General features: G+C 37.8%; 1 protein-coding gene across 1 annotated transcript; it reads left to right on the top strand.

The window, feature by feature from the left end:
- Window positions 1–6,728: 6,728 nt before the first annotated feature.
- LOC116121458 lies at window positions 6,729–8,441 on the top strand. Its single transcript, XM_031407414.1, has 2 exons — window positions 6,729–7,664; window positions 7,901–8,441. Exons 1-2 carry the CDS (start codon window positions 6,752–6,754, stop codon window positions 7,933–7,935), a joined length of 948 nt encoding a protein of 315 aa, XP_031263274.1. The 5' UTR covers window positions 6,729–6,751; the 3' UTR covers window positions 7,936–8,441.
- Window positions 8,442–11,394: the final 2,953 nt, after the last annotated feature.

Genomic DNA, 11,394 nt, shown 5'->3' with positions numbered 1-11,394 from the left:
AAATCGACATTTGGGTCCATTTTCGCTTCCCCACTTCCTCCCCCTTCCTCCATTTTTACATCCCCACTTCCTTCGCCTCCCACCTCACCCTCCTCCGTTATCACCGCCCCACTTCCTCCACCAACCTCCTTAACCTCCTCCATTTTTTGTTCTTCCTCCATTTGCTTCTTAATTTTCCTCCTTTACATGTGTCATTGCCATGTAAGGCGATTTCACAAACTTGCTCTTTCGGCTCTCTCTTTTCAGTCCAGTTTGCACTTCAACCGCCTTGAATTCTCCACCAACTTCCTCCTCCACTATACCAACTTTCTCGGCCAGCTTATCCACTTTCTCCTCAACCCTTTTCATGCGCTCTTCCATCTTGTCAAACTTGTCATAAACACCTGTTTTAAAACTCTGAAACAGGCCGTTTATGAGGTCAACCACCTCATTATCCCCACGCCGATGTCTCGGCAAACCGGTACTTGTTGTACCGATTTGCTGAGGCATACGAACCTCTTCCTCCGTCTTCTCCTCCTCCTCCTCCTTGGACCTTCTGCCGATTGGAGCTTCATCATCCATGGCATCAACCACGTTGTGAAGTAGTGGCCCCACAACTGCCATCACATGCGTGGCCCCTTTTAGGTCCCGCATCAGGTGGTCTATCCGTTCATCCATTGCATCCTCCAGTGCTTTGAAAGATTTGACATAGTCTTCTTCCGCTTCAGCCCCAATAGTGGTGAGAAAGGGACGGACGACTCCCTGCAATAAGAAACAAAATCAATCAGATTGAAGCGACATTTTAAAGCAACTGCATATTTAAAAGCTTAGTCCTTTAATCTTACCCCAGCCCCTTGAATATCAACGTCTATCTACTCGTAATCCGAATATGTACTTCTGGACATGCCATCGCAACATCCTAGGAAATTACTGTTGCACATCCAAACTGTTGCTCCCCCCCCCCCCAGCGAAGACAAGGATGGCCTCTTACATCCAAGCCTACATTGTAAAAAAAAGTTCATATCATAATTCAAACACATATGTTACAAAAAATATAACAACAAGCTATTAATATTTACCTGCATTGCCCATGGGAAGCCAAACAAATTGTACGTGCCTGGTTTATCCTTCCCCTCCCATTGGGACTGCTTTAACACCATGTCAACTTTTTTCAGGCTGTTGATGGTTCGCTCATATGATTTCAATCCCCACGGATAAGAATTAAAGAACTTCAAATTGCTTGCAAACAACAACCAATCTTTTTCAACAGCTTTAGTTGAGTCACCAGCCAATAAGATCGAATGTAAAAACAAAACCAAGCACACTTTTATCTTCTCTGTATTAGTAAATTCAACTATTTCTAGCGTGTTCTATAAATCATGTGCTGTAATAGACTTATCCCCCGCCATAACCTTATTATAAAACTGTTTGGCTCCCCGACTGTTCCTTACTGTCTCTGCCTTCTTATCTGGCACTTCCCTACATCCTAAGCCCGTCACCAGGGCATATTCCATCATGCCAAAACGTAGTGGCTTTCCACCCACCACGAACCACATTTCTTTTTTTATTATTGCATTTTACTGAGTGCAGCAACATGTAATGCACTCCCTGCCCCCAAAATGCCTTTTTCCAATGATTTCTGAGTCTTAAAAACAGACCAAAACAAGTGCGACCGAAATCTCTTCTACCATTCGTCATTCCATCTAAAATTTCTTGTATTCTGTCAAAAACTTCCCAACTTGACCTCACCGTCACCCTTGCAGGGAAGTAGGGCATCTTATCGCTTATAAGGTCCAACTCGTAGTCTGTATAGTCCACTAAACGCACAATCTGCACAATCGATATAAACAAAATGTCAGCAACAAAAAGATCGCTTAAGCGACCAACAATAAACTGAAAGAATCTCTTAAGCGACACAAAAGATCGCTTATTATATCTGTGATTCTACCTCTACAAGATCGCTTAAGCGATCCGAAATCGCTTAAGTAACCAAGAGTAAACTGAATCAATCGCTTAAGTGATCATTAGTGCGATCATGAGTAAAACAGATTAATCGCTTAAGCAATACACATGATCGCTTAAGCGACAGTACAAGCAATATTCCCAAACAACGTACCCTTTCTTCGCCGGCCTTCTCCTTGTAGCCTGAATCCTCGGACGACTCCTCCTGGCCTGAATTCTCGTCGGAATCCTCCTCCTAGCCTGAATCCTCGCCTGACTCCTCGTCTTCAGAACCGTTTGCTGGTTCTTCCCTCTGTTCTTGTGCCGCCAGCGTCTCCTCTGCATGTGGACGAACCACCTTCACTGATCGGATGATCCACCAGAGCAGCCATTAAACTGCTTGCGCCACCGGAATCTAGGATTCGAAGTGGCATTGGGTTTTCCTCATTGTCCGTGTCAGCCATGGTTTTGGATTAAATTTGGTGTCAAAGTTTGCAGTTTCGATCGGAAATGTGGCCTGTATCGTCGGAAATCGCACAGATTCCGTTTAGAGTTAAGGAAATCGATTTTAGGGTTCAACAAATCGATCGAAAATCGCGACTATATCGCCGAAAATCGCGAGTGTATTCGGTTTAGGGTTCAAGAAATTGATTTATGGTGCAAATTTGCAAGTGTTCGATCGGAAAAAATTGCATCTCCCTTTCGTTCAAGAAATCACTTTTTGAACTAATGAATTTCGATTAAGCGAGGTAAATAGTTAGTGGGGCTTGTTTTGCGAAATTTCAAATTTTAAAAACTTTAATTATTTCTAATTCGGCCCACATATGTTTTAATCTTTTCATTTTAACCCATTTTATGTGTTTAATTAATCCTAACTATGCTACGTCATCTTCTCTAAATTAAAAAAAAACGATAAACAGTTTCAAGGCCATTTTCTTAAATCGAAATTTGGAATGGTCGAGCAGCTAAATTTTCTCTAAGTTAGGCCCCTTCTGGTGCATATCTTGACCTTATTATTTATAAAATTCATAAAATATAGATTCTTCTCAAATAAATCATCATAGAAAAGATACTTACAAATTAGAGAACAAAATAGTCAAAAACTATACAACAGACTTGACATTCACTTACGTCGAGAAAACAAAATCAAGGAGTAAAAAGGTACTCAAAAGTTGCAGTATCCATAAGTAGCTTGTGTAAGCTCCGGAAAAGGACCTCATAAGGATACTTTAAGGAGTTGGCTTCAGATATATGTGGAATCAATGCAAATTGATCAATTTCCTTAAACCAAAAAAAAGATTCAAACCATGGACCCTTGTTTGCCAGCAAATAATGATAAGACTTCATAAATAGTAAAACATTTCTTTCAAACATAGGAGACATATCCCACACATCACTTTTCTTCCTTTCTTTCTTGCTTCATTCTTTTTTTCTTACTTTCTTTCTTTCTTTTTTTTCCCCTGTTTAAGCACATAGCCTAGATATCATCATTTCAAATCTCTTTACAAGACTGTCATCTTTCATAGATATAATAAATTATAAATTTAGGGGCAGTTTAAAAAAAAAACAAATAGTTTAATACATGTATCTAATTATAAGGTGCGGAAAGGGGGGAAGCAAGAGTTTGAAAACAAACTTCTATGATTGCAAGCACACCCAGAAAAGTAGGAAACAGAAACGACTATGAAATAGTAGGGAAAAAAAAACTGAAGAGAGCCTATTTTCAACAATATTCCAATTCTCATGCACATAGAAAAATTCTAACCTAACCTAATGCTAACTAAAATCTAAAACATAGCAAAAAGTAATTAACACAAGTTTACAGCATAATTCAAACTCTTTATCTTATCAGACTCCACATTTTTTTTTAGGATGTGAAAAATAAGCTCAGATTTCCTTTACTATATTGTCTTTGGTATTTATTTTACCAAAGCAACAAATACAAGAAAGGATATGTTATAGCAAGCATTCTATGTTTCTATATTGGTCCGATTGAGGAGAATTAGATTCACTATAATCAAAACATAAAAATTTAAATAAGACTGCAACGAAACAAAATCTAACAAAGATTGCCCATCCAATAAATTGGAATAAGAATCATAAGTGTATATTTTCAGAAATATTCCCAAGAAGAAGCTAAGGCAAAACAATCAGTGACCAAAGATCACAACTAACATTTGATTTACGATGCGATCAAGTGAGAAACTAAACATATAATCCATAATATCAGGGCAAAGAATATTTCACAGTGAGTTAAATAAAATTGAACCTTTAAAACGTTGATCCTATCCCCCAGAGCAAAAACAGCAGAACAATTCTTCAGTGGTTCTCTTCATCTTGAAAAAAGACTAGTGCTTCTAGTCTCTACACCAATCAAATCACTATATGTTGCTATATCTAACTGGAGTTTCTCCAACACTTGTATATAAACACGGAAATGTGCACTTAAAACCTGCAATTGGAACAGCAAAGTATCAATATATGCAAGAATATTCTTACACTAGAATTTATAAGAATCATCCTAATCTTTTCATCTGTTAAAATGTAATAATCTTATCATATGCACATAGCAATTAAAAAAGCATGGGTGTAATACATGTAGAACAACATATGCTTATCTTTCAAGAAGTGATAAACTAAATAACAGTTACATTAAAAGTGATCTGGTACATAAAATCTTAGCACTATAATATATGCAGCACAACCCTTAACACAGAAATTCATAATAGACCCACCACTCTGTACTTCCAAAGTAGAGATAGGTATCTCAGTAAAACTTATGTGGCATATTATTTGATACAGTGAATCAAAACAACAGTCATATTAATTGCACTAACAAATATATTTCTATACCCTGCTGCAACATGGCTACCTACTTAATCCATAACCTTAAAAAAAAAAAAAAATCTTAGCTTTTGAAGTTAACAACACAAGATGAAGTTACCAAATAGCCATCCAAACTTTCCACAAACTAAAATGAATCCAACTTTACTTTGCTTAAGCTCATCCTTAATAAGTCCATCACAAATCAAAGCACAGTCTAAGCTTTACTCAAAAAATGAGCTTCAAGTAATACCTTTTTATAGTCGATAGTTTGCCTAAAAATAAATCCTAACAAGGAACCAGCAACCATGACAAAAAAGTCAAACAAAAAGTTGAGCCCAAAAGCCTTAGGTAAAGGTATTAATGTTTTAAACAAGAACAAAAAGAACAAGCACAAAACATACAGGTCGTCAGCAGTGTCAATTATCTAAAAGAACATCATCCAAAAGTCAGAAGTTTTTGAGCAATAATTTTGAAGATATATGATAAGAACCCACTCCAATAACTCAACAATTGGGTTGGGTCATGGGTAGAACTCTCCTTGGAAAACTGGCTTGCTAAGGGAGGGTCCCAAGCCCTTATAAACCACATGCCCACCCCTTTTTCCTCTCAATGTGGGACCCTAACATAACACCATGCTTCAGCAGTCGACATCCACATTAGCCTCTTTACCCCCATCAGCCTCTTTATCCCTTGGGCGGCTACACAGATTCCCCTTCCCTCGGGCCTCCATGCCCTTTCTTGGGGTAGCAGCCCAGGCCTAAGGTCAGCTTGCCACGTATACGACATCCACATGGGTGCTGGATCATGCTCTGATACCATTTGATAGGAACTCACTCCAATAACTCAACAATTGGGTTGGGTCATGAGTCTTTCATGGGCTTGGATAGAACTCTCCTTGGAAAACTGGCTTACCAAGGGAGGGTGCCTAAGCCCTTATAAACTACATGCCCACTCTTGTTCCCCCTCAATGTAGGATCCTAACAATATATAATGAACTAACTCTTCATTCAAGAAAGATATTCCGAAATTGTATATTCAGCTGAACCAATTAAAAAATGTGGTAGCTTTGGTACGTGCCAAAAAGATTGAAAGAAGTACCTAGTTAAGACAAGGTCACTACAATTTTAGGGTCCCAAGTCAAGTTTTGTTATTCAATTATCTTTGAAGTTTGCTAGCTTGGTACAAAATACACTTCCACATATTTTAAGAGAAAAATTGAATGCTAAAACTTCAACAGCAAGAAAGGTTGAGTTCTCCCAACCAATTGGCTACTTATTAAAAAATTTAGTAGCCATAAAGACAAGAAAATTATTGATAGGTTTGCTAAGAATTACTAAGCAGAATACTATTGTTACTATAAAAATCTTCATAAAGTTTTGAAAAAAAAAAAATTAATACAAATTACCTGATTCAAAAAAATCAAGAATAGAAGGTAAAGGGAAAATTTAAAAAAAAAGTATAAAACAAGGAACGATTTTAAAGTTAATGTTGAATTCCTAAGATAAGAATGTGAAAACTTAGGAGTTATCTAGGCATTATCTAGTTTTTAAAATTTAAAAATTAGGATAATTCTAACTTAAGGTTATCAAGATATCTAGAGTTAGTCTATAACTAGATATGTATGATATGTATTTTTTAAGTGAATAAGTTTTTCCTCTATTTTTCATGGTATCGGAGCCAGGTTCTCTGGCCATAGTAATTGATGGTTAAAAGAGCCATGACTGGTGGCAGGCAGGGTAAGAGCCTAAGTCCACCACATGTTCGACAGATTCCTTCTTCAGATCTGAAATCTGGACAAACAGGAGTCCAACCTCAGTTAAATGATAATAATTTCATTCAAATTAGTGTTCACAAATTGAATGGAAAAAATTATATCCCATAGTCTCAAGCTATGAAGTTGATGGTTCGAGGTAGAGGAAAATTGGGTTACTTGACTGGAGCATTCAAAGCTCCGAAGGAAGATGATCCAGCATATGAGAAGTGGGATGTTGAGAACAGTACAGTAATGGCCTGGTTGATCAATTCCATGGAGGAGGAGATAGGCCGGCTCTATTTGTTTCTTCCCATTGCAAAAGATATTTGGGAAATAGCAAAAGAAACATATTCAGACATGGGGAATTCAGCACAGATATCTGAGATCAAATCAAGGTTGAGAGAGACCAAACAAGGCAACATGTCTGTAACCCAATATTATAGTTTATTGGCTAAGTTGTGGCAAGAGTTGGATTTATTCTATGAGGCAAATTGGAGTTGCTCTCAAGACAATTTAAAGTACACTAAGATGTTGGAAAAGGAGAGAGTGTTTGAGTTCCTTGCAGGGCTGAATAAGGAACTAGATGAAGTGAGAGGTAGGGTTTTGGGAAAAGAATCCTTACCTTCTATTCGTGAAGTGTTTGCAGAAGTAAGAAGAGAAGAAAGCAGAAGGAAAGTGATGATGGGTGATTTAGCAGGAACTAGCAGTTTGGGTACACAACCACAATCAGAGTCCTCAGCTCTTGTTTCCAAGGGTTGGGAGACACATACCAATCCTAATGTAGATCAAAAACTGTTGAGACGAGGAGAGAAAATCTGGTGTGAATATTGTCATCGGCCAAAGCATACTAAGGCTACCTGCTGGAAACTACATGGCAGACCATCAAATTGGAAGACAAATAAACCTAATGGCAAGGGATTTCATGCTGATGTGGAGGAAAATACATCTCTGAAAGTTGAGGATCATCCAAGGCCTGTACCATTCAGCAAAGAGCAGTTAGAACACCTACATGAGTTGTTTAGTCAGTCCAGTTTTGGTTCTTTTGGTTCTTCAAGTCATTCATGTTCATTTGCTGAGACTGGTAATTCCCTTACAGCTCTGCATACTAGTTTGGGAACAAACAAACCTTGGGTTATAGATTCAGGAGCCTCAGATCACATGTCAGGTAACTCAAACGTGTTTGTGTCTTATAGTCCATGTTATGGTAATCTTAAGGTCAAAACAGCTGATGGTTCCTTGTCAAATATAGCTGGTAAAGGATCAGTCCAACTCTCTAGAAATCTTTGTTTAAATTTCGTCCTTCATGTTCCTAGCCTATCTTGTAATCTATTATCCATTAGCAAACTAACCAAAGACTTAAAATGTGTGGCTAAATTCTCTTCTTCCCACTGTGAATTTCATGACTTACTCTCGGGGAGGATGATTGGCAATGCTAGAGAAGAAGGAGGGCTCTACTACTTTGATGAGAAGGCTAATGAGAATAATCCAGCTATAGCATCTAGGTGTAATTCTGCCGCAGTTTCTGGTAATTTAGAAATAATGTTATGGCATATAAGATTAGGCCATCCTAGTTTTCCTTATTTGAAAAGGTTGTTTCCATTATTATTCAGAAATAAAAATTCATCATTATTTCAATGTGAAATCTGCCAAATTGCAAAGCATACTCATTCAATGTATCCAGCAAATCCTTACAAGAAGTCTAGACCTTTTTCTTTAATCCATAGTGATATTTGGGGACCCTCTAGGGTTACAAACATTGCAGGATCTAAGTGGTTTATTACCTTCATTGATGACCATACTAGACTAAGTTGGATATATTTTTTGAAAGAAAAATCTGAAGCATGTCAGATTTTTCAGAAGTTTCATTCCATGGTTAAAACTCAATTCCAAACACAGATTCAAATCTTAAGGACTGACAATGGTAGAGAGTATTTCAATTCTATCCTAGGAAATTATCTATCCANTCATCCAAGGCCTATACCATTCAGCAAAGAGCAGTTAGAACACCTGCATGAGTTGTTTAGTCAGTCCAGCTCTGATTCTTTTGGTTCTTCAAGTCATTCATGTTCATTTGCTGAGACTGGTAATTCCCTTACAGCTTTGCATAGTAGTTTGGGAACAAACAGACCTTGGGTTATAGATTTAGGAGCCTCAAATCACATTTCAGGTAACTCAAGTGTGTTTGTGTCTTATAGTCCATGCTATGGTAATCTTAAGGTCAAAATAGTTGATGGTTCCTTGTCAAATGTAGCTGGTAAAGGATCAGTCCAACTCTCTAGAAATCTTTGTTTAAATTCCGTCCTTCATGTTCCTAGTCTGTCTTGTAATCTATTATCCATTAGCAAACTAACCAAGACTTAAAATGTGTGGCTAAATTCTCTTCTTCGCACTATGAATTTAAGGACTGATAATGGTAGGGAGTATTTCAATTTTATCTTAGGAAATTATCTATCCAGCCATGAGATTATACACCAAAGCTCCTGTGTAGATACCCCACAGCAGAATGAGATTGTTGAAAGGAAAAATAGGCACCTATTAGAGGTTGCCCGGGCCTTGATGTTCACCATGAACATGCCTAAATATTTTTGGGGTGAGGTAGTCCTCACAGCCACCTATTTAATCAATAGGCTGCCTTCTAGGAGTTTAGAGTTCAATACTCCTTTGTCTATCTTCCTTGAAACATTTCCCACCTTTAGAGCCCTCAATTCTCTTCCTTTGAAATCTTTTGGGCGTACTGCATATGTTCATGCCCATTCTCCGAATAGAGGCAAGTTAGAACCTAGGGCCATTAAATGTGTGTTTGTAGGATACTCTCCCACACAGAAAGGGTATAAGGGTTTGTGTCCCATTAAGAAAAAAATGTTTATTTCTAAGGATGTGACTTCTTTGAGTCTCATCCTTATTTTCCCAATTAGGGGGAGAACTTAAATGAAGTTGTTTTTGGGAAATAAACACTTCCCTTAAGTAGATTCTAATCCTACTTTCCATCAACACCTCAAACTGAATTTACCCCTAACTCAACCTCTTTAACTGACAGATTCTGAGGTTATAAGTCTCATTTCTATAGAACAGAAAATCAGAAAGTGTAGGTCAGAAAACATAAAGACAGGGAAGGATTAGCAAGACTCAATCAGCACGGACTGAAATTATTCTCGAAAGCTGATCATCAAAGTAATAGCACTTAATGATCTGCAAGGCCAATTATCCCAACCAGAAGAAGTATGACTCAGTCATCAGTTGGAAAGTTTGTCCTTAGTAAGTCGAATCAAGCGATGATCTTCCTATAGCTCTTAAAAAGGAGTTCTCTTGTTTTACATCCTATTTCTAGTTTGTGTCCTATGATAATTGTCCTCTGGTTTTCGTGCATTTGTTACTAATCTTTCAATATAGAAGTTCCAAAATCATAATGAAGCCTTGGATATCCTAAATGGAAAGAGGCTGTAAGAGGAGATGAAGGCCTTGGAAAAGAAATGGACTGGGAGCTGGTGAGCTTACAGAAAAGAAGAACTATTGTTGGCTGCAAGGGTTTTTAGTGAAGAATACAAGGCAGATGGAACAGTTGAGAGATACAAGGCAAGATTTTAGCTAAGGGTTCACACAAACCTATGGAGTAGATTATCAGGAGACTTTTGGTCCTGTACCAAACTGAACAATATTACGAGTGATTTTATTCTCTTGAGTTGCAAATTTAGATTGGCCCCTGCAACAATTGGATGTTAAGAATGCTTTCTTGAATGGTGATCTTGCAGAAGAAGTTTATATGAAGCTGCCCCCAAGTTTTGAAGGAAATTAGGTTGACAGGATGGTGTGCTGGCTGAAAAAATCTTTGTATGGCTTGAAGCAGTCTCCTAGGGCCTGGTTTGAGAAATTTACTAAGGCTATCAGAAGTTATAGTTTTATTCAAGGACAGGCTGATCATACACTGTTTTTCAAGACTGAGGGTGGTAAGATTACTATCTTAACAGTATATGTTGATAATATTATTCTTACAGGGGATAATCTTGAAGAAATGGATATGGTAAAAAGAGTTCTTGCTCAGGACTTTGAGATAAAAGGATTTGGGGCAGCTAAGATATTTTTTAGGCATGGGGATTGCAAGGAATAAGAAGGGAGTTTCTGTGTCTCAGATGATATATGTTCTGGATTTATTGAAGGATACTAGAATGTTAGGTTGCAAACCTGCTGAGACTCCCATTGAATAGAATGTGAAATTTAATGAGATAAATGGAGATACAACAGTTGATAAAGGGAGGTATCAAAGACTAGTTGGGAGATTGATATACTTATCTCATACTAGGCCTGACAGCATTTTCTGTAAGTGTTGTAAGTCACCACATGCACAATCCACAAGATAAGCATCTTGAGGTTGTAAATAGAATCTTAAGATATCTGAAGAAAACTTCTGGTAAAGGACTGTTCTTTAGGAAGACTAATGAAAGAAAGGTAGAAGCTTTCACAAATGCAGATTGGGCAGGTTCAGTGAGTGATAGGAGGTCAACCTCAAGATATTGACATTTGTTTGGGGAAATTTAGTGACTTGGAGGAGCAAGAAGCAAACTGTAGTAGGAAGGAGTAGTGTAGGGGCTAAGTTTAGGGCAATGGCACAAGGTATTTGCGAACTGATCTGGTTGAAAAGATTATTAGTTGAGTTGGGAATCAAGAGTGGGAACCTATGAAGCTCTATTGTGACAACAAGGGTGCAATTGGTATTGCACACAATCCAATTCATCATGACAAACAAAACCAAACATGTGGAGATAGATCGCTAGTTTATCAAAGAAAAGATAGAAGAGAAGCTTTTGTGTGTTATATATCTACCTACAAGCCAGCAGACCGCCGATATCCTTACAAAAGGATTGCCTAGACAAAGTTTTGATAGTCTTATCTCCAAGCTG

The sequence above is a fragment of the Pistacia vera genome, unplaced genomic scaffold, assembly GCF_008641045.1.
Source record: "Pistacia vera cultivar Batoury unplaced genomic scaffold, PisVer_v2 Contig985, whole genome shotgun sequence".
Taxonomy (NCBI): Eukaryota; Viridiplantae; Streptophyta; class Magnoliopsida; order Sapindales; family Anacardiaceae; genus Pistacia; species Pistacia vera.
The sequence above is the reverse complement of the archived record's forward strand: the minus strand, read 5'-3'. Positions and strand labels throughout refer to the sequence as shown.